The sequence below is a fragment of the Oncorhynchus mykiss genome, chromosome 20 (genome assembly GCF_013265735.2).
Source record: "Oncorhynchus mykiss isolate Arlee chromosome 20, USDA_OmykA_1.1, whole genome shotgun sequence".
Taxonomy (NCBI): Eukaryota; Metazoa; Chordata; class Actinopteri; order Salmoniformes; family Salmonidae; genus Oncorhynchus; species Oncorhynchus mykiss.
The window spans coordinates 14884329-14910995 of record NC_048584.1 but is presented as its reverse complement, the minus strand read 5'-3'; the positions used below and the strand labels follow the sequence as shown (position 1 = coordinate 14910995).

The 26667-nt window shown below is 41.9% G+C and overlaps 1 protein-coding gene and 1 long non-coding RNA gene across 3 annotated transcripts; one reads left to right on the top strand and one right to left on the bottom strand.

Annotated features, from left to right (window-relative positions):
• Positions 1-7939: 7939 nt before the first annotated feature.
• LOC110499043 lies at positions 7940-11949 on the top strand. The gene is made up of 5 exons (XR_005037873.1): positions 7940-8844; positions 9083-9134; positions 9223-9339; positions 9434-9487; positions 11544-11949. It is a non-coding gene; the product is annotated as an uncharacterized LOC110499043 (long non-coding RNA).
• Positions 11950-12987: 1038 nt separating this feature from the next.
• Positions 12988-26460, bottom strand: LOC110499042. Of its 2 annotated transcripts, none has more exons than XM_021575874.2 (3): positions 26354-26460; positions 24935-24987; positions 12988-20626 (listed from the first exon to the last, which is right to left on the bottom strand). In XM_021575874.2, the coding sequence occupies exon 3, from the start codon at positions 20529-20531 to the stop codon at positions 13737-13739; it is 6795 nt and encodes a 2264-aa protein (XP_021431549.2). In that variant the 5' UTR covers positions 20532-20626; positions 24935-24987; positions 26354-26460; the 3' UTR covers positions 12988-13736. The 2 variants fall into 2 exon arrangements, with proteins under 2 accessions (XP_021431549.2, XP_021431548.2); XM_021575873.2 differs by lacking the exon at positions 26354-26460 and adding an exon at positions 25088-25242.
• Between the last annotated feature and the right edge of the window lie 207 nt (positions 26461-26667).

Sequence of the window (26667 nt, the reverse complement as noted above, 5' to 3'; positions counted from 1 at the left end):
AACATTCAACTCCATTGGCCAGAAAAGGTTGAATACATTGGCCATGCTGTGAATCCAGCGTAACTTCTGCTGTGCTCAAAACAACTGGAAACTCGGAACTGGGAAACCTCAGACTTCAGTGAGTTCAAGACAACTGGGAACTCTGTAAAAAACAAGCTCAGACTGGGAAAATACATTTTAAACGATCATCCACCTCGGAATTCCAAGTCGGGAACTTGGGCCTCTTTCTAGAGCTCCAACCTGAAGATCACTGACATCATGATTCGGCCTTGTTATTTCCGTGTTCCCAGTTGTCTAGAAAGCAATATAAATCCAGAGAATGACAGACTCTGATGACAAAGTTTGATGACAAAATTTGCACACAAGGACTGCAGCACAACCTTCCTGTTCAAGTAAGCACAGCACAACAAGGTGAGTCCAAAAATATCTTGTATGCTGCTGCATACCGTGCCTTTGGAAACTATTCAGATCCCTTGAATTTGTCCACATTTTGTTTGGTTACAGCCTTATTATAAAATTGATTGAATCGTTTTTCCCTCATCAATCTACACACATAAAAATAGGTTTTCTGAAATGTTTGTTAATTTATAAAATAATATAAACAGAGTATTCAAACCCTTTACTCAGTACTTTGTTGAAGCACCTTTTGCAGCGATTACAGCCTTGAGTCTTCTTGGGTTCTCTGCAGATCCTCTCAAGCTCTGTCAGGTTGGATGGGGAGCATTGCTGCTCAGCTATTTTCAGGTCTCTCCAGATGTTCGATCGGCTTCAAGTCCGGGATCTGGCTGGGCTACTAAAGGACATTCAGAGACTTGTCTCGAAGCCGCTCCTGCGTTGTATTGGCTGTGTGCTAAGGGTCGTTGTCCTGTTGGAAGGCGAACCAGCGCCCCAGTCTGAGGTCCTGAGCGCTCTGAAGCAGGTTTTCATCAAGACTCTCTCTGTACTTTGCTCCGTTCATCTTTCCCTTGATCCTGACTAGTCTCCCAGTCCCTGCCGCTCAAAAACAACCCACAGCATGATGCTGCCACCACCATACTTCACTGTAGGTTTCCTTCAGACATGATGCTTGGCATTCAGGCCAAATAGTTTAATCATGGTTTCATCAGACCAGAGAATCTTGTTTCTTAGGTCTTTAGGTGCCTTTTGACAAACTCCAAGCATGCTGTCATGTGACTTTTACTGAGTGGCTTCCGTCTGGCCACTCTACCATAAAGGCCTGATTGGTGGAGTGCTACAGAGATGGTTATCCTTCTGGAAGGTTCTCCCATCTCCACAGAAGAACTCTAGAGCTCTGTCAGTGTGACCATCGGGTTCTTGGTCACCTCCCTGACCAAGGCCCTTCTCCCCTGAGTGCTCAGTTTGGCTAGGTATCCAGCTCTAGAAAGAGTCCTGGTGGTTCCAAAACATATTATGTTTAAGAATGATGAAGGCCACTGTGTTCAACCGTGGCACCTTATTTAGACAGGTGTGTGTGCCTTTCCAAATCATGTCCAATCAATTGAATTTACCACAAGTGGACTCCAATCAATTTGTAGAAATATCTCAAGGATGATCAATGGAAACAGGATGCACCTGAACTCAATTTCGAATCTCATGGCAAAGGGTCTGAATACTTATGTAAATAAGGTATTTCTGTTTAAAAACCTGTTTTCACTTTGTCATATTGGGTATCCTGTGTAGATTGATGATTTAATTTAATCCATTTTAGAATACGTCTGTAATGTAACAAAATGTGGAAATATTGAAGGGCTCTGAATACTTTGCACTGTAAAATGCACTGTAAAATATGTAATATGCCAGGGGTATATGTATACTGCAGCTAAGAAAGTAACACTAAGTGTATGTTGTGTACTAAACTGTTAGTGGCCCATGTGCCTCACCCTAATCATTTGGTCCCTTTCCCTCTAATAACTTAACTAATAACTAATAACCTACTGTTTTGACTTGGTGGTGCACATGTAGTCTATAGCCTGTTTTAGAGAAATGTAATCATTGAAAATTGTAAGAGCTTTCATTGCCTGCTTACATGCCCCTTTATTTATCCTACGGTTCTGACTTGGTGTACAGGGACAACACTGTCAGAACGGCCCATGTTCTGAATTCTGTTGCTGTACATTTCAAACGTGCTTAACAAATAGTTATATTGACTACGCCCATCTTAGCTCGCTCATTAATTTAATCGAAATTTCCTCTTACACACTTATTGTTCCCTTATGCAATAGTTTGTACATCTCAATTGTCAGTAGAAACCACATTTGTTTAAGCAAGTCAGCCATATCAGCTATGTTTTTTAAAAGGCAGTAAATGAGGCTGAATGAACTGTGTCGCTGCCAGACAAGGCTCTGCTGATAACCAGGTGTAGCAGTGGTAAGGAGTCACTGAAAATAGTTCTGCTGTTGGGAGCTTTATGTAGGTCTTAAAACTTGAACATCCGCTGAATTGCAGAGCGCCAAATTCAAATTAAATTACCAAAAATATTACATTTTCATGAAATCACAAGTACAATATAGCAAAACACAGCTTAGCTTGTTGTTAATCCACCTGGCGTGTCATATTTCATAAAGCTTTTCGGCGAAAGCATACCAAGCGTTTATGTAAGGACATCTCTCTCAGCAGACAAAACATTACAAACAGCTAGCAGCCACGTAGACTGGCCACGAAAGTCAGAAAAGCAATCAAATTAATCGCTTACCTTTGATGATCTTCGGATGTTTGCACTCACGAGACTCACAGTTACACAATAAATGTTAATTTTGTTCCATAAAGATTATTTTTATATCCAAAATACCTCCATTTGGTTGGTGCGTTATGTTCAGAAATCCACAGGCTCAAGCGGTCACGACCAGGCAGACGAAAATTCAAAATACTATCCGTAAAGTTCACAGAAACATGTCAAAAGTTTTTTATAATCAATCCTCAGGTTGTTTTTACAATATGTAATCGATGATATTTCAACCGGACTGTAGCTTCTTCAATAGGAGAGAGAGAGAAAATGTCTGCTCAAAGCTGTTGCGCATGCAAAATGCTGCTGGCACCCAGCCATCCAATGACGAGATGTGATCTTTCTCGCTCATTTTTTCAAAATAAATATCTGAAACTATGTCTAAAGACTGTTCACAACATGTGGAAGCCATAGGAAAAGGAATCTGGTTGATATCCCTTTAAATGGAGCGAAGGCAGGCAATGGAACAGAGAGCTTTCAGGAAAAACAGCACTTCCGGGTGGATTTTCCTCAGGTTTTCGCCTGCAATATCAGTTCTGTTATACTCACAGACAATATTTTGACAGTTTTGGAAACTTTAGAGTGTTTTCATCCTAATCTGACAATTATATGCATATTCTAGATTCTGGGACCTGAGAAATAGGCAGTTTCATTTGGGTACGTTATTCATCCAAACATCAAAATACTGCCCCCTACACTCAACAGGTTAATAGTTTGTGGGCGCTGTTTGTTACCGTTGTAGTGCAATTAATGTATTATTTAGTGTTGTTTTGTACTGTGTACTGGCTTTGCTGGCATGCATGTAAAAAAAAATCAGGGGGAGTTTGCCCCACTAAGATTTACATGCATATGGGGGGGAGGGGGCTGTTCCTGTGCCAGGTACAAGGTGTTGAAAGGTGGGTCAGACACAGAGATACCAGTGGGTCCACTCTAACCCACTGAAGCAGATGGTCTGTCGAAAGCAGAGGAACTATTCAGTGCAGGGAGGTGGAGACGAGACAGCCACAAAATTTTTAGAAGACTCTCTGACAGTCACATTTGTCCCCTTCGATTAGTATAGGTGGGCAAGGGTTAACAGGGTTATAGGGGTTACTCCAGGGCTCTTCTGAAATGGAGATACTAGGTGCATACTGTCGCACTCTTAACCCACCATTCCACAGTCTCCCCTCTTTTCCATTTCCAGGCTGTTTAGACATAATAAATACTCCTAATCTCTATCTCATTAAAGTGTCAGTGGCTGGTCCCAGTCTTAAATATAGCCGTATTAGGTGGCAAGGCTGATCCCCATGGCTGTCCCAGAGTCTGCTGCTAAAGACAGACAGGAGAGAGGAGAGAGTAACTCTGTCTCGGTAGCCCTGTAAAAAAACGACAACCCCTCTCCACTTCTGTCTGCTTTCAGACACACCGTGTTCCTGCCTTTCCCTCCTCAATATAATCAAGATTAATGGGGACTAGACATTTTTTGGGATTAGGGATGATGTCTGGGGTAAGACAGAGATATGCTTTCCCACTCAGTGAAACGAGGTTACCGAATGCCAGAAAGCCCCCACAGTACACCAAAATACAGCAGCACCCCTGCTAGCGCTGATATTTGGGGAATGCAGAGGGGGTTTTGGAGGCATCTCAAGTAGCCTATCATGTTACCATAACAGGGCAATTACATGTGCTTGACTTTGATTAGTCAGAGGTGTGGGGATGAGGTGTAGTACTGAATGTAAATAAATCATAAATCATAGACAATAGAGATGTTTACCTGGGGCTTGGCCACTTTCTGAAATTCAAATGAACTGATTTGGGTGATTGGAGGTGAGAATGCAAGTTGAAGTCTAGTCACTCCACCCCCGTTATGCATTGATCATTGTCGTTTTCCCAAATGCCAGACATTATTTACAGCCCTGTTTCATTTTAAGCTTGCTAACATTGCCAGTTTATTTTGTTGAGCAAACATTTGTTTCTTTTACTATTCTATGTCATTTGAATCTGCCTTTTTGATTATCCGAGTGGATGAGGTGTTTAAAGGCTCAATAACATTCCCAAACACTTAACAGGGAGAGGTTTCCTTTATCTCATGTCATCTCATTACATACTGTATCTGCTGGACCTGTAGGCCTACTCCACCGTGTCTGGAGCGCACGCGGATGAGTGCCAGTATTTGTGGCCAAAACGGGTGCGCGCCCCACTCTGTTTTGTTTGAAATTAAGCCTATGTGAAACTAATTTGTGTGATAAGAGTACTCTAAATGTATGATGAAAATGTGTTTACCCAATGTATGGTCTAGACAATTTATTATGATAATTGTGTATTATGGGATTGTGCTAGTTTGTATATTTTTAAATATGTAATTAGATTGTGGGGCACATTGGTATAATGGCTGGGTCCAAATATATACAGTGGGGCAAAAAACAATTTAGTCAGCCACCAATTGTGCAAGTTCTCCCACTTAAAAAGATGAGAGAGGCCTGTAATTTTCATCATAGGTACACTTCAACTATGACAGACAATATGAGAAAAAAAATCCAGAAAATCACATTGTAGGATTTTTTATGAATTTATTTGCAAATTATGGTGGCAAATAAGTATTCGGTCACCTACAAACAAGCAAGATTTCTGGCTCTCACAGACCTGTAACTTCTTCTTTAAGATTCTCCCCTGTCCTCCACTCGTTACCTGTATTAATGGCACCTGTTTGAACTTGTTATCAGTATAAAAGACACCTGTCCACAACCTCAAACAGTCACATTCTAAACTCCACTATGGCCAAGACCAAAGAGCTGTCAAAGGACACCAGAAACAAAATTGTAGACCTGCACCAGGCTGGGAAGACTGAATCTGCAATAGGTAAGCAGCTTGGTTTGAAGAAATCAACTGTGGGAGCAATTATTAGGAAATGGAAGACATACAAGACCACTGCTAATCTCCCTCGATCTGGGGCTGAACTACGTTTCTATCCAAGCGTTGATTGACATGGTAATGGCTCTATAGCATTGGAAAAAACGGACCCCTCCGACCCTGTACGTTACATCGTGACGTGCCATGGCATAACGTACAGCACGCATAAAGCAACTAATTCTGTCTTACAGCCTCTCTCCACCAGGTGGAGCACTTTTCTCACCGTTTAAAAACAAGAAATGGACAGGGACAGGGTAAGGGGGGGATACCTAGTCATTTTTTGCATCATCACTGCAAGCTATCATGACTCTCAAAAGCCGCTGTTTACTTCTGAAGATCACTTTAGCACCGCCCTAAAAATCGGATTAAAATTCGACACAAACCTTCAAATAGGTATGTAATGACACATTATATAAACTCTTTATAGTGTTTCATTTACATTTTAAAGGTGATAAGTTGGACAGATCGAGTGAAAAAAGACGTTTCCCCATACAACAACTCTCCTTCTCACTATCACTAGGTTTTGCTTCCCCATCCGCCATTTTTAAAAAGACCCGATGGAGCTTATTGCCTTCATGAATCATGCAGAGATGGGCATCATGAAGGGTCTCATCATTGATTTTGTTGGAAAGGGGAGAAATTGTGCTTTACAATGGTATTGACATTACAGTTGATCTGGAAGTATTACGTTTTTTGGGTGCTAAAATAAGGTCAATTGTACGGACCAGCACCATGTACAAAAGTGAGTTAGTTCACATTACCCTTTTTACACAGTCACAAATACAGTATGTCTATACTCATAGGAAACACCTTCATAAACATATAAATGACATTTATATGATAAGAGGGAGACTAATCAAAGGAAAGTTGCTCAACTTGACAAACAAAAGGGGAAAACTGTGACTAAGAGCAATGAGGAAAAGGGTCTGTAGCTTCTGTAACCTAATGGGCTTCTCTCGCCGCATTGAACCCCGTTTGACCTCTAGACCCCTGTCCTGCACTTACTTTTAGGTCACAGAGAATGGAGTCACTAAGAACACAAAACACCATGCCGTGAAGGTATGTTTCCACTTTAGCAACGATTGTATTTTCTACTCACATATCTAATAGAACAACATCAGCACTCACATTAGTTTTACAATTATTTCCATGTGTTTTTGGTTGGCCTACAGAAGTGTTTAACATAGAGGGGACAGGGGAGGTCATTAACACATGGGTAGTGCTCTCAGATGTAGCCTCTAGCACCCTGCCCCAGTGCCCCTATTTTGGGGGGTTAGACCATGCAGCCCTGTGGGAGACTCCTGACTGTTACAGGCCCACACCCTCACCTTGGACCTTGCCATAGGCAGGTCTGTAACTGTTGTACAATTTTCAATCTCATCTCTCCTACAAGCAGGCTATCCAAATGTGCTAAAATATGCTAATTTCCAATAATAAAGTGTTATGTTATTAACATGAATGATCATGAATTGACAGATCGGTTAATGAGGGAAATGTGCAATATTTTTATTAAGTTATTGCCCACTCCGTGACAAGGATCCCCTAATATGATTACGTCAGAGGCTCATGCAAAGTAACAAGCACCAATTTATGCTTTGGCCAATGGCGCCATCTACTGCATACATGAGACTACTGGCAATTCAACCAAGAACCAAGGCAGAGATAAGGTCGCTATTATACGATCCGATGCTAAATAACGTGCTATGAGATGCCATCCACGTCATATGGCTTCTCTTCAAGTTGATCAGTAATAGGCACATGGTCAATCAAAACATTTCAGGTGTTCCACAAACTCAAGTTTATTGGCCACATAGGAGGGTTCCATGTACCATGCGCTGTCGATTACACACGTGCAGGGTCCCCTGTGCAACTGTCCACTTTCACTGCTGTTTATTAAACGTTTTTATGCCCGTGTTGTGGGTGTCTGGCAAATATGCTTTTCGGCATTATGATCGATATGCATAATGGAAAATATGCATACGGTGAAATGTTTGATACATCCAATTCAATAAATTCGCATAGACATCATCTGCCCATGGACGGCCACGGTGCGGGCCCAAGTGCGTAATAAGGCCCGTGACTGATAATAATTGCCTCCAAATGAGGGGATCATCATTTTGTAGCAGATGACTTTGAATTGATTAAATACATTATAACTGGAAGCCCCATTGATGGGTGAGATGATTTTAAGAATTTGTTTTCTTCATCACCCTTGATTGAAGACAATCCACGAATAATTTAAAATGCGTATACACAGATCATTGGATTTGGTGACACCTCCATTCATTAGTGCGTCATCCTGTGAGTCAATCAACAGACAATGCCCAAACGGAGAGTCCGGCGTAGGGACAAGTAAAACCTCCGTTTTCATTTGCGTCATAGGTTTGTGTACTCTCGTTCATTTGAGGGCCAACTGGCCTCATACAGATAACTGAAAACACACTACAGAAATCAGCGAGAACATACTGAGAAAAAAAGCTGTCTTCTAAATTCACGATGCGAGGACTTCATTTCGTCTTTTTGCTAATCGCAGCGTGAATAATCTAAACCATAGAATATCTTAAAATTAAGGTATAATGTGAGAGATCCCCCGGCCTAGTTATTTACTTATCACGTCGTGTCTTATCAAGTTTAGTTTTAAATTTCCATTCGATTTCATAACAATTTAATAATGTATCTTTTGTGAAAAGGGAAAGCGGTTGGGTCGGACGAATAGGTCAAATTACCCTCTTATTTGGGCCAACCTGCAATCTGTTGGTCAAATTATTGTCTGTTTGAGGGGGTGCTGCTTCAGTATTTAAATCCGTTATACATTCATTCATAGAGCTCCAATCGTCCATCACACTCAGGACAGTGCCTACCAACAGCGGTGATAGCTTAATCACTGACCCATAACCATTCGGGCTCAGTAGGCTATCGCTTGAATGATATTACAAGCTTTATGCGTCTGTCTCGTCCTCATATTACAGCGTAGAACCGTGGCCATGTTTAACTATATCATTAGACGAAGAATCCAGCGAAACTGTTGGGAAAGACAACCGTTTGGATATAATAAAGTCGGCTAAGAAGATAGGACGAATTGATAAATCCTTCGGATTTGCCTCAGAGTTCTACAATGCCTCATAAAAAGACACCCCGGATCATGCTGGACTTGTTCAACGCAGTGGAACAGTGGAATGCCGGGAACCAGGAAAAATTAGAGGGCAATGTGGTGCGGAGCTTCGAGGACAGAGGTGCGTTATCAACAAACGCATACTTACGCACGGCTGATGTTACTTTTGTGCCCAAGCATGTTTGAAAATAAAGAAGAAAAAAATACTTAAATTATCTTAAAGGCGAAAACTTGCAGACTTGTTATTTTAACACAATTCATTATATTTTTATGCATGTTGGTGGAAGGTGTCATTTCTTAAATGTATTCTCATTTGGTAGAGATTAGAGAATGATATATGTATAATTTCACTGGTTCAGGCAAAAACAACGACTTTTCCTTGGGAAGTCATATGGACCCCATTTCTACAAGGTTAGTTGGAAATATAGACTTTTAACCGTGTTGAAAAAACTCGATGTAATTAGTGTACTGTTTAGCCTAATGCATGTTTTGCGCACAGGTAGACCTCTATGAGGTGTTAGACAGCAGAGCGAAACTTTGGAGATGGAATCTAATCACGTCAAGACTGTTACCCTTATACACTCAGGGTTGGAAAGTATTCAACGTCACACAAACGGTAAGAATATCGCGTCACGTTTTATCTCAGCAAATCATATTTAAGCTCGACTTTTTCAATATTTTAATCGCATATTTTGTTTCCCCAATGACAGGTGTCCAAGTGGATTTGCAGGATTCGCAACAGCGAGGAGAATAATGGAATTCAGGTTGGTATTACACTGCCATCGGGTAAGTGGATTGAGTCAGTCCTGCCGTCTTCTGAGAGACAGGGAGAATCACCCGAGGAGAATGCCTACCTACAGTAGTTATATTCTCAGGCGATGGAAGATGCTCGACCACTAATCGATCACTAAATCAAGGTAAACTAGCTGGTCAGAATTACATTTTTTATATAAATTCAGACACAGAACAACTGTGGGGTACATAATTATTGACACCCTTGATAAAGATGAGCAACATAATACAAATACTGAGCTATATTGTATGCACCCCCCCCCCCCCCCCCCAAAAAAAGGGGGGAAATTATATTCTTATATACTAATACAATTCCTCAAAGAAAAAAGAGGTCAAAGTATTGACACCCCTGTTTCCAATACTCAAGCACCCTCCTTTTGTGAGGATAACAACCCTGATCTTATTTCTAAAATGTTTTATGAGATTGGAGAACACATTGGGAGGGAAATTCCCCCATGCAGATCATTTCCAGATCCTTGATATCCTTAGTCTGCGGGTATGGACTGCTCTTTTTTTATTCAAACCACCGGTTTCCAATGGGGTTCAAGTCCGGAGACTGAGATGGCCATTGTAACGTTTATTTTGTGGTCAATTAACCGTTTATTTGTGTAATTTCATTAATGCTTGGGGTTATTGTGTTGCTGGAAGATCCACTTGCGGACAAGTGTCAGCCTCCTGGCAGAGGCAACCAGGTTTTTGGCTAAAATGTCCTGGTACTTGGTGAAGAGTGGGTGGCAGGTAACCTAGTCATTAAAGCGTTGGGTGGCTAGTTTGAATACCCGAAGTGACAAGGTGAAAAATCTGTCGATGTGCCCTTGAGCAAGGCACTTAACCATACTTTGCTCCAGGGTCACCGTACTACTGTGGCTGACCTTGGAAAACAACACATTTCACTGCATCTATCTAGTGTATGTGACAATAGAGCTTTTTTTTTGTTGCTATGGAGTATTGAATACAGGAGTGTCAATCATTTTGACCACTATCTTTTTGCAATTTTTAAAATTATTTGTTAAGGTCTTAAATCTCTTTCTCTGAGCAATTGTTTTAGTAGAAAATACTATTTCATGTGTTTTTTAGCATAAAATATAGCTCAGTATTTGTATTATTTATTTATTTCATTATGGACCCCACTATGTGCAAGGCCTACAGACCTTCAACCTCACATCAATATATATATATATATATATATATATATAAAAAATAAAGATTAATAGTCATTATCCCTCCTCGTCCTTAGACGTAGCCTGCTCGGTGTAGCTCATCCAGCTCTCCGTCTGGTAGTACATCTGAGTCGGCGCTTAGTTACAGGGCAGCCGCAGCAATACATAGAATGGTCAGCTGGGCGGGGTGCCGGTTCCACGTACACCAGGGGTCTCTGGAGTGAGCTTCATGTCGTGGACATTTGGAGCTGTGCCAGTTGACAGTGGCCACACCGGAGTCCAGCAGTTCCTTAATTGTCTTCTGGATCTCTTTAGTAAGGCCCTTTGCAAGGGTCTCTGAAGATGCACTGGGTCCACTGCAGGTGGCAGTGTGACCTCGAAGCTCCAATCCTCAGGTCCGGTTCTCTTCTCCAAGTTGATGCAGTGGGTGTCCATGTCTGACGGATTTATGAAGACAATCTGCAATGGCGGACTTTTATAGGTTTTGGAGTCATTTGCACCATAATGGAATGACTTTTTGACCACGTTAACTTTTGTAGCTGTCTTTCATTTTGTTCATTACATGTTTTATAATCTGGTGTGCGGGATGATTAAAGTAATAATGTGCCTATGACTATTTGCAGGTCTGAATGAAACAAACAGGGATAATTACATTTTGAAAATAAATGTTTCTCTGATTCTTTGCTATGAATTGGACTTCGTTCATCATAGAACGTTTAGCCCAGACATTTCTACAACCATATTGTTCGGCTGTCAATTATCAAATTATATTCTGAGAAATGTGGAAGTTTGCTGTTGTAACCGTCAAAGATGATTAAAATACTGATATATTTATTTCTCATTTACATTTAACATTTTGACATTTCAGCCAGGCCACAACACCTGACAGTCCGAAGGTAGCACCAAGTTATCCCCGCAGCCGCCCCATGTCATGCCAGCGGATCCCCCTCTTTGTGGACTTCGAGGTAATCGGCTGGGCTGGCTGGATCGTTTCTCCACGGGGTTACAATGCTTACTACTGCAAGAGCTCCTGTCCGTTTCCACTCGGAAAGAGTTTCCGTGCCACGAATCACGCGACTGTGCAGTCTGTCATGCACGCTCCAAAGCTCTCCAATGAGGAGGAAAACGTGGTTCTGAAACAGTATGACGATATGGTTTCGTTTTGAACAGCTTTCAGAAATCTTGGTTGAATTGAAAATATTAACAGTATGTCCAGTGATTCATGTATAAATGTATGTTTTTGTAAGAAATAAAAGTTGGTTGTTGCAATTGAACATGTTTGTATTGATATTTGATAAGGCTTGAGGCCGTACAATGGCAGTAAGCCTAATGGAAGTCCCCGTGTCACCGACCAAGGTGCTGAAATTAAGCGTCCGGTTGGTTTATAATTGCCCTGAAAGATAAACCTTTTACAATTAGAGGTTATTGCTATATTACGAATGATGGCCTTCTTTTCAAGCACATGCATTATCTACATATTTTTGTGTCATGGTTGTCATAATGAGGGGGCGACCCAATGGGCTCACATTTTTGTTTCTGCCTTAGCACTACCGATGTAGGATTTTCATTTGATCACCCTGTCGCAGAATAACTTTCCTTTAAAATTTATAGATTTTAGAGGTTGACAAATGTATGAACCCCTGCAAAAATGTCCATTGTAATCCACATAATAATTCACATTTCCTGTTGCTGCAGGATTATTTTTCCCGCTGTTGCAAACTGGCTCAAATTAAGATGCTATATTTTTGTACACCCTTGATTCAAATCACAACAACTTGATGATGCGTTAATAATTTGAATCAGCTGTGGAGTGCTAGCCAAAAACACACATGTAAAACAGGATTAAGAAACACTGTTATGGGATGGATATGTAACTATATGAAAGATCATATGAAAGACTGATGTCCTAGTAACTATATCGTGTAGGCCTACAAATGTGGTTTCATCTTGTTGTTTGTTTGCTACTTCATTCACTAGGTTTGCGATTTCCATCTTCAATGTAATGAACAATACACACTAGATGGCGCCAGAGGGCTGAGTTTTACATTTAAAAAGCCAATCTTGCATTCACAGTAAAATATCTCTCACCATAAATTGAGATGAACCAAACAAAATGGAAAAGCATTTACAATGCGGTGTAATAAGTGCAGTGTAGGCCTGATCATCAAGTCTTGCTACCTATGAAAAGGTAAGCCATTTTAAAATGGATAAAAATCACTTTTTGAAATGTAAACTATATATATTTTTACAACATCAAGATTATGAAATTACAACAAAGGATAACCCTAGTTCTTCAGAAGTTTTTTTTTTTATTGGAATGATTTACAAAAACAAAATGCAGCCCTGCTTTATCTAGTCATTAAATCCAAAATACTGCCAAACATATTTCCAAGTATCTCCAAGTATTTCCAATCATGTTACAATGATCAATTATTGCCACTTACAATACATGTAAATACCATACATTTTATGATATAAGTATGAAACAGAATATGCGACTTTCAATATTCAGTTGCATGAAATATTAAAACTTGTGCATGCAAAACACAGTGCATACATTAGAGTGAAAATAACGAAATTGATATTGGTATTGATTACTGAAACGTAGATCAAAACATAATGTGTCCTTTTTGTTTAAATAAAAATGAAAAAATCTGTCAAAATTGTGTTATTTGTGAGGGCAAACAGCTTTGTGGAAAAAAAAAGTCTCAAAAAGCAAAACTTGACATCAATAAAACATTACAACAATGTCATGAAAAGAGGTGAAACACCACTTCAATTATATTCATAGAAATCCTCTCAAGATTTACAACCAAACTTCCTGTCTACGTGTGAAAATACTTATGTACATAGAACATCCATGTCTTTTTCTTTATGCTGTCATTTTCCATCAAAAAACATTTATGAATCATATCTTAATCATACATAAATCCCTGTGGTCAGACACTCCCAAATGCCATTTATATATTAACTCTACAGTAGCTCGTATTAACCACAAATGCAAATTAACACTCCACTTCAACACTGTTAAACTTTTCTCGCGAAGTTGATAAAAGCCCTATCAGTTCACACAGTCATAAAGGTCCTCAGTGCCTAAGAACTCCCCTAGCATGTGGTCTTGTGAGCCATACACTGGCTCTAGGTAGGGATGGCCTTCGCCGTTGTGTTTATATCGCTGCCTTTCCCGCATCCGTTCAAAGTCTTCCTGGTCCAGCTGTGAGGGGTATACAGTGGACTTCTGTGATGGGATGGATGAGACAGGCACTGGGACAAAGGAACCTTGGTAGAGCACCATTGGTGCGTTCATCACCTCCATGGTGGGGCCTTCTGGAGGTTGAATAGGTAGCTGCACGTAATTCCCAGTTTCTGGATCAAAGAAGGTCTTCGTCTTGACCTGGACGGGCATGTCGACTACGAAGTACTGCCCAGAGTCTGGGTCCTGCAATAACTTCCGTTGGGTCATTGGGAAGGAGGCATAACGGTGCTCGATGCTGGATTGACGGGAGAACTGGCTGGTGTAACTTGACTGGCGGGATAGATTAGGGTGAGGTGATGTCAAGTCTATAACGTCACTGGCATAGGAATCAACACTGTGGTTTCTGTGTTCTAGTTTTTCTCTGTTGGATCTCTCGCGGGCCCGGCCCCTCTGAGACAGCTCATCCCTAATGGACTTCTCAATACGCTGACTCCTCGGCTCCGGTCTTTCCCTAGGAGATGTCTCACTGCTACGAATTCTCTCTTCTGCTTTATTACCAATGTGTCTGTCCATGCTCTGAGCTCTAAGGCGCTGTTGTCTCCCAGTCATGGATCTCTCACCGTTTGGACTTTTATGCTCACTGACAGCTCTGTCACTGCTACGGAATCTCTGTTCTGGCTTGTCGCGGCTGTGTTTCTCACTCCTATGGCACTCTGATTTGCCACAACATTGTTTGTCACGGTTACGGCTTTGACGCTCAGATCCTACATGTCTCTGATTGTCACTGCTGCATTCTTGACGCGTCGATTCCCCATGCCTGTGTTCCTCACTACCACGACTGCTGGGCTCTGTTCTTTCTTGCCAGGACTTCTCACTGCTATGGCTCTGATTTCCGGGTACACCATCGTGGTGCTTCTCACTGTTACGGGCCTGGCTCTCTGATTCATTGTGCCTGTGCTTTTCACGACTATGGCCTTGATGCTCTGATTCACCACGGCTGTGCTTCTCACTGCTACGGCTGCTGTGTTCTGTCCTCTCCTGATGTTGCTTCCCTCTAGTATGATGTTTCTCACTACTATCACTACTACTACTTTTCTGCTCCGATGATTTATCCCTCTTGTTTTTGTCACTTCTACTACTACAGCTCTTAGTACTGCTCTTTTGCGGTTGACTTTCCTTCTCTTCCTTTTGGATCCTCCTGGTGGTCAGCTTCATGGCTTTGAAGAGGGCCTTCTCGGACTTGGGAGGAACCACGGGGGGTCTGCAGGGGCCTTGGGTGTCGTTGGCGCGGCAGACAGAACCAGACCTCTCGCTGGGCACCTTGTAAACTTCTGGGGTGTCATCAGCTGTATCCATTGTGCTTGTCCTTTCTTCTGATGATGGGCTTAGGCTTGAATGTTTGTTATATTCCTGTGTGACTGTGAGGAAAGACCCGTATTGTTGGCCTCTTTGGCTGTTTTCGGGGGTCAGTTTTGAGGGAGACAGTGGGGTGAGTGGTGAGTGGTGAGATGCAGTCTCTCTTGGTTTGAGGTGTTTGTCTGTTGTGATGGTAGCAGCATGGAGTTCAGGGATTTCAAGATGGTCTTCCTCGCCCCTCTCAGAGCCACTTAAGCTCTCCCTGGGTGACCACGGCGCACGTTGGCCTTTCCGATTGTGCTCGGGGGTTAGTTTTGAGGGAGACAGCAGTGAGTGTGAAGAGTGGGGAGATGCCGTCTCTTTGAGTTTGAAGTGTTTGTCTGGTGTGGTGACGGCATTATCGGGTGACTGCATTTCAATGGATGTTTTTGGATGATCAAGATGCTCTTCCTCGCTTTTCTCAGAGCCACTCAAGCTCTCCCTGGGTGACCAGGGTGCACGCTGCGATGGGTCATGGTTTGTCTTGTCCAGAACCGGTTTCACTGTCTTGGTTACAGGCGAGACATGATCATTTAATATGTTGTCTTTCACTTTGAATAGAGCCGGTTTCCCCAGAACGGGCGAAGAGACGTTGGGCTGAGATGTTGGCATTTGATTGTTTGTGTTGTCCATCGGGCTGTGGAACCATCCTCTTTTGTCCATCTCTCTGGCTCTCGGCCCATTTTCCTCCTTCAGGGATGTTTCTCTGTCTCGCCTGGGACGGACTACTGGCTTGTCTTCAACGTCCTCATTTTCATGATCACTTACAGAGTAATACTCCACTTCTGTCCTCCTCTCCAAATCCCCTCTCACACGTTCTGGACCATCCTTTACTCCTTCCTCAACCTCCTCAAATGTTGCAGTCAAATTCTCCAAAGAATGATAGATGTTTGAGTCAGTTTCAAGGTTTCTTTGCAATGTATTTTCGACAAAGAAATATGATGACTTCGGGGACATACTGGTTTGATTCTGTTGACCTGGATTTATACTACTGCCATTTGACAACGGGGACACTAATGTTTCTCTAATATCTTGGTCAAGTACTTCATCAACATGTACAATATCTTCACAAACCCTAACTGATTTGTCAGACTCATCAGTTGCTTGAATCTTTTTCATGCTATCTTTTTTCATAATTGATTCATCCTCAGTACTGGTGTTTACTTGGTTTGAAGGTTTTGAATGATCCTTGTCTGGTTTTAAAGGGGCCTTCCTTCTCACACACAGTTGTTCCTGTTGTTCAATATTGTGTTGTATTTTCTCTGCTTTGAGTTTCGTCCGAGGAAGTGTGTTAGTTTTCCTTTCATTTAATAGAGCCTTCATTTCTTTTTCCTTCTCTTCACTGGGGGAAAAACAGGTATTTGCCTCATGTGGATATTTTGAGTACTCTCCTGGCAGACCAACGTGGTGTTTATTTTGTAAAAAACGCTTCTCTTGCTCAGCTGTCTTCTCCGTTTCAAGTGCATCTGTTTGTTGATCAGCTTTTATCTTTGCATCGAGGGCCTCCTTACTTGAGACCTTGCCCCTTGCGTGTGTGTTCTCTTTTCGTAGAAAATTATAATTTTTACACTCCCTAATTGAAAAGTCCTTGTTCTTTGTGCCCTCCTCAATTATGTCCATTACATTTGCACATTCTTTCTCCTTCTCTGAGCTGTCCACTTTTTTAATGCTCCCTTTCTTGCTCCTCGGTGGTACCTTTGGTTTGATAACTGGTGCGTCTGCTTGACTCTCCTCTGTGACGACCTCATCGTTTATCGAGGTGTCGTCTCTTGTTTCAACTGATAGTTGTTTAGCTACGGTTCTATCACTCTCCTCTGCTGGGTATTTGCTGGATCTAATATTGTGTTTTTGTTTGTCACTGACATTATTGATTGTGTTTCCTTGCACTTGCTCCTCCCTGATATATCTTGTTGCCAGTTTATTTTGTTCAGTGTAGATTGTGGCACCAAATCTGTGATTTTCGCCAAGTTTTGTCTCGGTCTGGGAAAGAATTCCTTGTATCTGATGATGATCCTTCAGATCCCCTAGCCTCCCTCTGACCTCGTTTTGTTTCCCCTCTGTTGCTTTCCTGATATAATCCTGTCTAGCTGGTCTACTCTTTTGGACTCTAACATTATAACTATCATCAGGGTTCTCATCAGGGACTCTATTGTTTTCACATTCTTTATTACTAAATACTTGATTTTTACGTTTCTCTGCTCTATCCGATATGATTTCCTCGAGTGCCATTTTAGCCTTGTCGTAATTGTCATTGATCAAAGATTTGTTTACAACCACGTTGTTGTCTATCGTTGAGAATACATCACGCCTAGCTTGCTCCTTCTCTTTATTCGCAAATGCCTCTTTTTTAGCGAACGTGTTTCCTCGCATAGAAAGAATACCCCTTTTGATGTTCCTAAGCTCCCTTGAAATTAAATCGTTTTTCGCTTTTGCCTCCCCATCTATCATTGGCTTGGGCTTCAAATTCTCACCGTCCTTGCTATGGCGTCCACCCAATCTGGCCTTCTCCAGCTCTTTAAGTGCATGTAAGTCGCTTATTATATTTTCACCATCTTTCATTTCTTTGTGCACTGACCTCTCTGCATCCTGTACTTCCTTATCCATGTCTTTCTTGTTATTCACCTCCGTTTTAGGTTCTAAATCTTCCTCCTCCTGCTCTTCCTCACCATTCTCCATCAGTGCATATCTTTGGCTTTTAATATAGTTGTTCTGTCTCGCTGAAAATATATGCTTAAACCTGCCTTGCTCTTTAACAGGCTCCTTCTCTTTTTCTACCACCATACGTTCTTTCTCTTTTTCTGAACTTTCTATTAATCCGTTGGCGAGGATGTTATCCATTGGATTAATGTCACCTGTTGCCTGTGGCTCTATCTGTCTGTAGCTTGGCCTTGGCACTGAAAATGAATAAAACAAATGTCTATCCACTACAATTCCCTTTTCATCTTTCACTTGAGGGTCCTCTGTTTTGACAATGTTGGTCTTATTGGTTAACGCTTCAACAGCTTCTGCTCTATTGGGAGAGAATAGTTTGTTTCGGGTGGTAAATATTGCTTCCATACCGGCTCTCATAACCTCTTCAACACTGTCTTTGACATTTAACTCTATCATGTCCTTTGTTGACCTATTGGTGTTGTACGTTCTATTTGAGGGCAGCATTTCGTTTTGAGCTGTTGTCAATGTGTCCCTAGTTGCTGTGATGGCTTCTCTTGTACTTGCAGTCTGTTCATCATTATGTTTTTCCTTGAATTCCACTGTGTCTTTTGTTGGCTGTTTCGCATTGTCTGTTCTATTTGGGGATAACACTTTGTTTTGTGCTGTAGGTAATGCTTCCCTATTCGTACTTGTATGTACAGGCTGGCCACCGACACCTTTCTCCTTTTGCTCCGACATCTCTTTCACTGGCTTTTCTGATATATTCAGAGAAATCCCATCCTTTTGTGTAGTAGGATGGTCTTTTGTGTTGTCCGACATATTCGGAGAAAGCCCTTTGTTTGGTGTGGTAATGGACAAAGTAGCCTTATTCATTGACGGTGAGAAGTGTTTCATCTCTGGCTCTACAAGACTATTGTACAAGTTCAGAGTTGGGTACATTTGTTTCTTAGTCCGAGGGCTCTTGTTCACCTTTGGGTGTGAAAAGGGAGACCCGGGGCTCCTGCTAGCCGCAGCCTCTCTTTTGGTTTGCAATAAGTTGGATATCAAGTAATCGTCTGATATATCAGAATCTAGATATTTCCTAAGACCAGCATTGCTAGATTCCGAAACATCAGGGCTACAGATAGGCAGTCCATCTAATAGAATGGCAGGTGTACTGAAGCCAGAGGCTAGAATGGCAGGTGTACTGAAGCCAGAAGCTGTAACGTCAGAAGGAGCTTGTGCATATTTGAGTAGTCTCTGTTCCAGCAGCTTTGGAGACAGAGTACGCCGATCCGCCTGTTCGGTTTTGAACTTTGGCGGGCTGTACCTGCTCTTGACCCTCTTCCTGTTATCCTTGAGGTTGAACAACAAACTGGACGCGATGGATTTGTAGCTCTCTCGTTTGATGACCTCTGGGGTCGACCTTGATTTGACTGGCGACACATGCTCTAAGTCTAGGCGGGTGAGATCAAGGAGAGAGGGCGAGAGCACCGCTGACAGGATCTCTGAGGTGTCTGTGGCCTGTCTGGATGGTATTATGGGTGTCATCAGCTGAGAAATGCTGAATGGAGTAGAGGTCAAAGAGCACGGCTCCTCCACTTCTTTCACCTTTATCGACTTTACTTTCTTTTTATAAGGTATGTTACTCTCCTCCACCAGTTTGGGGGTTTCAGTGGGAGTGCAAAGTAGTCCTGATTGGTTGACAGGCACAGCACTCTTGACTCTCACTCTGTTTCTTCTCCAGGGGGTGCTGGTTTCACCCTGGGAAGAGGTGTCTGATGCACACCTCTTCTCAGGGGCAGAGGGTTTTGGCAGAACCTTGGGTGGATGACGAGGAGGAGGAGGGGGTTCAACTGGTTTCTGGCACTGCTGCTCCATCTCCTCTGCACGCAAAGTCTCTATTCTATGTGCCTCAGTCAGCTCTTTGTATAAAGGGGAGTCATACCACTTAGGGAGGTTGTTCACCACATGGGGAATGGAGGTGATGTCTTCCTGGCCGAACGGAGAGTGGTTAAAATCCCTCCACGATTGGAATGGGCTGAACTCGCTGTGGAGGAAACAGTTTTTGATGTGCAGTTTCCGCAGCTTGAAGTTGGATATGCAGTTTTTTGTCTTAGAGAACTTTGCACCCTTGCCTGATTTCTTGGCTATGAGGTTGTTATAATCGGAGGAGAATTCCGATAGTTCCCTTTCGATGCTGAGGAGGGCCGACTTATCCCAAGAGTCTCCGTTAGTGTCCTTAAAATCCCAGTTTTTAATCAGCATGCCCTCACATTTCTCCTCCATAGCACTGAATGCCTTGAGGAGAGTCAAACTGGACATGCTCTTCTGCTGCTTCCAGGGTTGAGTGCCAATGGTACCATTGATTTGGTGCTTTTTACCAGTGTCTTTAGTCCTTTTCAGGGGCTCCTCCACTAGGGGCTTGTGACAGCTGAAAGGGTATCCGTATGAGAACTCATCGTTGTAGGCGGCCTCGTCTCCGATACACAGGCTCCGGAAGGCGCGGTCGGTGAGCGTGCTGACCTCTCGGTCCGTCTCGTCCATGAAGATCTCAGTGAAGCCGTTGGGGAAGCGGTGGTGGAGCATGGTGCTCCGGTGGCTCACGTGTTGACACTTCTCCACGCAGGTCATGGTGAAGGCTGATGGTTGACGCCAATCACACCTCTGCAGTAGGTTGTAGATGGTGGAGTCTATATGGTCCCCAGTTTGGTCAGCTCGCCATCTGCCTGGGAAAGAGATACAGTGTCACAATCAAAGAGGAAACCCTGGACCTTCATAACGTCATTGCTTTACGCAGATTGTATAGAGAAGAGTTTACATTTCATCAGCCTAATCATTTGAATACATTACTAGCTAGACATTGTGGTATTTATTTTATGCAATTCTTCCTAACGGCTAGTGTTTGGGGTGTTTGGGGTGTACAAAGACTGTGTCCATTTTGATAGCACTTTAAATGGTTTGTCATACCACATATTTCGCTCTGACCTTTGTGTATATGACATGTGTGAACTCAACTATCTCGTAGCTATGTACACCCCAAACACACACCATACCGCAGGCTATTTTAAGGAAAGGAATATGTTTTTAGGCCCTTTACTAAACATCAGGCATGACAATGGCTATGAACAGCATGAGAATAAATACTGGGATTTTATAGGAGCTAATGCCCATTCTGCCCTGTACTGCCCTGTATCTGACTACCTTCGCCTCTCCCGAGTCCGTACGGGAGTTGCAGCGAAGGGTCAAGACTGTAACTACCAATTGGATACCACGAAATTGGGGAGAAAAGGAATAAAAAAATATATAATATAATTCAAAAACTAAAATACCCCCAAAAAACTGGGACACTCCTTAAAACTAGCTACAGCTGATAGAGATAAATATAAACACAAACAGAGTGAGGGTACTGAATGTATAGAATTAGCCTTAGAGTTGTATTCAATAAAACACCATGAGTAAAACTTGATTCAAAAGCACAGAAGAGACATGATTCAGATTCATGTCCAAGTTCAAAAATCATGCCAAGTTCAATAACAGTTATCCAGCCATTTATAGGCCTCTCTCTGCAGACGGTCATTACATCTACATGCTAGTCTTTATATATATATATATATATGTGTGTATATATACGTGTTATTATCGGAGAAGGCCATCAATTTGTAGTCACTGTTGTTGTTTGCACCATTCCTATAAATCAGCATTGGTTTGTATACAACCATGTGGGTAGCATGTTGCTTTCGCATTAGTACGTTACATGTGGTGACCTTTACAATGGACATACAGTACTTTACTTATTATATATTTTCATATTGTGATTGATGGTCAAGCATATATAAGGAAATCACACACCACAATGGTCTTTAAACATTTTAAATGGAGACTAAGTCTACATCAGGCACAGACAATGCCCTTAAATCAAGACATCATTCACAGTACACTTTGCAGCAGCTGTTTAGCTTAGTTTAGCTATCTGGGTGTGTGCCTAGAATAGCTCATTAACGCATTTCGATATTCTGACCTGGGAGCTTAACAATTGGCATATTGGTCAACTTCACTGTTAATACAAAACTGGGGGGCCTCCTGAGTGGCGCACTGGTCTAAAGAGAACCTGGTGCCACTAGAGGTCCTGGTTCGACTCCAGGCTCTGTCGAAGTCGGCCGCGACCGGGAGACCCATGGGGTGGCGCACAATTGTCCCAGTGTCATCCGGGTTAGGGGAGGGTTTGGCCGGCCGGGATGTCCTTGTCCCATAGCGCTATAAAGACTTTGGTGGCGGGCCGGGCGCATGCACGCTGACATGGTCGCCAGGTGTACGGTGTTTCCTCCGACACATTGGTGCGGCTGGCTTCCAGGTTAATCAGGAATCAAGAATCAGTGCGGCATGGCTGGGTCGTGTTTCGGAGGACTCGCGGCTCTCGACCTTTGCCTCTCCCGAGTCCGTACGGGAGTTGCAGTAATGGGAAAAGACTGTAACTACCAATTGGATACCACGAAATTGGGGAGAAAAGGGAGAAAAAATAGATAATATAATTAAAAAACTAAAAGACCCCAAAAAACTGGGACACTCCTTAAAACTAGCTACAGCTGATTGAGATAAATATACACACAAACAGAGTGAGGGTACTGAATGTATAGAATTAGCCTTAGAGTTGTATTCAATAAAACACCCTGAGTAAAACGTCATTCAAAAGCACAGAAGAGACATGATTCAGATTCATGTCCAAGTTCAAAGATCATGCCAAGATCAATAACGGTTATCCAGCCATTTATAGGCCTCTCTCTGCGGACAGTCATTACAACTTAACGAAGGTCACACACATGCATTTTCAGTCCTTTGCCCTCAATATAAAACAATATACTGTATTAAGTCATTGTGACCACTATTCATGAGTTAAGGTGAAAGAATGCATCCACTTTTCAGAAGAATTTGGCTGGCAGGAAGCTATTTTCCAGTGCTTATAATTTGAAACCAGTTAGAGAGACGGTGATTTCCCAGCATCTGGTTGGTTTATTAATAGCAGAGAAGGAACTACAGCACAGAGGCTATCTATCACACCCCAAGGTGAATATTCAGTAATACACAGTCAATGTACAGGAATATGCATTATGCGTACAGTAATAAGCAGTAAATGTAACATTACTGCCAGCAACATAACAAACATTGTCTTAAAAGTTCCGACTCATAGCTCTCATAAAATATCTGGACTTTCATTAAAAAAAACTTTAGTTGGTTTATTAAATTGATATATCTATTTGGATCACTGACTGTGTGATCCAAATATAAAAATATATACACACACTGTTTTTTTGTCTATTAAACATTGATCAGAAATACAGTGTAGACATTGTTAAAGTTGCAAATGACTATTGTTGCTGGAAACAGCAGATTTTTTATGCAATATCTACATAGGTGTACAGAGGCCCATTATCAGCAATCATCACTCCTGTGTTCCAATGGCATGTTGTGTTAGCTAATCCAAGTTTATCATTTTAAAAGGCTAATTGGTCGTTAGAAAACCCTTTTGCAATTATGTTAGCACAGCTGAAAACTGTTGTGCTGATTAGAGATGTAATAAAACTGGCCTTCTTTAGACTTGTTGAGTATCTGGAGCGTCAGCATTTGTGGGTTCAATTACAGGCTCAAAATGGCCAGAAACAAAGACCTTTCTTCTGAAACTCGTCAGTTTATTCTTGTTCTGAGAAATTAAGGATATTCCATGCGAGATATTGCCAAGAAACTGAAGATCTCGTACAACGCTGTGTACTACTCCCTTCACAGAACAGCGCAAAGTGTCTCTAACCAGAATAGAAAAAGAAGTGGGAGGCCCCGGTGCACAACTGGGCAAGAGGAAAAGTACATTAGAGTGTCTAGTTTGAGAAACAGACATCTCACAAGTCCATAAGTCCAAGTCCATTCCATAACAAATCTGCCGTTTCCAGCTACAGTAGTCATTTACAACATAAACAATGTCTATACTGTATTTCTGATCAATTTGATGTAATTTTAATGGACAAGAATTTTTGAAAGGTAGTGTATTTACCATATATATATATATATATATATATATATATATATATATATATATATATATATATATACACACACACACACACAATACCAGTTAAAAGTTTGGACACACCTACTCATTACAGTGTTTTTCTTTATTTTTTACTATTTTGTACATTGTAGAATAATAGTGAAGACATCACAACTATGAAATAACACATAAGGACTTATGGACACTTAACCAGCATGGCTACCACAGCATTCTGCTGCGAAATGCCATCCCATCTGATTTGGGCTTAGTGGGACTATGATTTGCTTTTCAACAGGACAATGACTCAACACAACTCTAGGCTGTGAAAGGGCTATTTGACCAAGAAGGAGAGTGATTGAGTGCTGCATCAGATGACCTAGCCTCCACAATCACCCAACCTCAACCCAATTGAGATGGTTTGGGATGGGTTGGACCGCAGAGTGAAGGGAAATCAGCCAACGTGCTCAGCATATTTGGGAACTCCTTCAAGACTGCTGGAAATGCATTCCAGGTGAAGCTGGTTGAGAGAATGCCAAGAGTGTACAAAGCTGTTATCAAGGCAAACGGTGCCTTCTTTTGAAGAATCTAAAATCTAAAATATATTTTGATTTGTTTAACATTTTTTGGTTACTACATGATTCCATATGTGTTATTTCATAGTTGTGACGTCTTCACTATTATTCTACAATATAGAAAATATAAAAAATAAAGAAAAACCCTTGAATGAGTAGGTGTGTCCAAACGTTTTACTGGTACGAAATATGCATATGATATCATAAAAATAAAAAGTATTGAATATTGACAGCAAAGGATGACATTATTTTTGTCATGTACCTGTGACATATGTGATGTTTAGGTATTACTGTAGAAGGTCCACATTGTGAGCTCTTCACCCCAAACATAAAAAAAGGATCCTGACGGTGTGATCCAAATATCCCCTCACATGTCCATGCATTGGACAGTTATTACCACATATGAAGATAAAATGCTGGTTTACCTTTTGATTGTGTATTCCATGTTTGGGGTAGAGAGATGAATCCACGGCCCCTGCTAAAAAAAAAACATAGGCATTGAGTAACAACAACTTTACAAGCAGGAAAAAAGTTTTGTTGTAATAAAGAAATAGCCAAAGAGAAGTCCTTGAACTTACTCAAGCCCTGAGATCCATGTGGTAAATGCAGTGGGGCAAAGGACACTCAAATTTGAGCACAGAAATGTGTCTGTACCGAAATAGACGCAGAAACCGGTGTGGCCAAACTGACCAGTAACACAGGAAGCAGCTAGCTACCCCACATATTGGAGTAACCATGTTGGTGTCGAGTGGCAGCAGGCCCATGAAATGGAAACGCTCATTGGCTAATTTTAGTAACTAGGAGCATGGGCCCATAGCAGCCTGCTAGCTTTGCCTTTAAACATCTTCAAATACTAACAGTGGCTATTCATGTGAGGGGTTGAGTGGTGGAGACAGTCTATAGCTCCTGGTGAACTCATGGGGTTGAGGCTTAGTGCCTGGCTATCTTTTGGCCTGTGACTCACTTGTCTCTCCCATGGTCTCTCCATGCAAAACAAGGTATCAAAAATAGCTAATTGCATCACCAACACAAGTGTCACACTCATTAAAGCGTAGAATGAGAGGCAAATGGCATCTGATTACAATGATGGGTTAGTACTGGTTTTCCAACACACACTGTGCATGATTTGTTTACTGTCTGGGATCAGCTGTGTGGTCTGCCTTTGTCACTGAAGCTGCTGTATAAGCTGAAATCCTGCAGACAGATTTAGATTATAATACTCCAATGAAGATTATTGCGTTTTGTTTCTGTCATTAAGACATTTTTCGAGGTACTATTTACCATATTCTCTTTCGTTGAATTCGCTCCTTACTGTACCAATGTGCTCTATTTAAGCAGGTCTATTTTTGTCACATTGTATTTCATACAGTAAAGGCCTGTCTCTCGTTATGTCACACCTTCCATATCTCAACTAATCAGTCAAATGTCAGGTCAACACCTGTTACTGGCAGCAAGCAAGGTCCAGTGTGATTATAGGGTCTGGAAAAAGAGGCTTCAATCCCTTTGCTGACTTGACAGATACAGAGTAAAGGGTTGTTGCAGAAGTATCGAGACAGGGAAGTATTGTATCTTTGAAAAAGCAGTATGTAAAGGAAAATTGGAGACATGTTTGACTTTGACATTTCTGTTTGCAAGCTAGTGACACAGACTTTTATCTAAATGTTAGACAATAAAATGTGCATTTTAGTTTAACCTAAATGGTTTGAAAGAATATACTGGAAGTCCTTACATTGTTTTGGAGAGATTATTTTACTTCGCCATCAGCACTCATGGAAGGATTTAAAAGTAGAGTGCAATCCGAGTGCATTTCCCAATTACTATCTGTAGCCAGCCACTCAACTCACCCAGAATAAGGTCACATGGTGTCAGCAGGGGGGTCTCTCCACCTAGCAACCCAGCTTCCAACCCAGATCCAAACGGTCTCTTGTGTCAGTTCCTCCCGTCGCCCTTCTCCCTGCAGCCAGCCAACGCTATAATAGGAATTTGGAGTGGCGGGCCGCTTTCCCCTGGAGTGTGGCAGTTAGTCAGGCAGGGAATCATGCAGGGAGGCAGGGCCCATAGCCTATCTGATGGACATCCACACATGGGCCTGTGCTGGGCAGCAGTGGGGGGCTGGCTGGCTGAGTGGCTATTAGTCACAGCCATTGGGGACCATGTA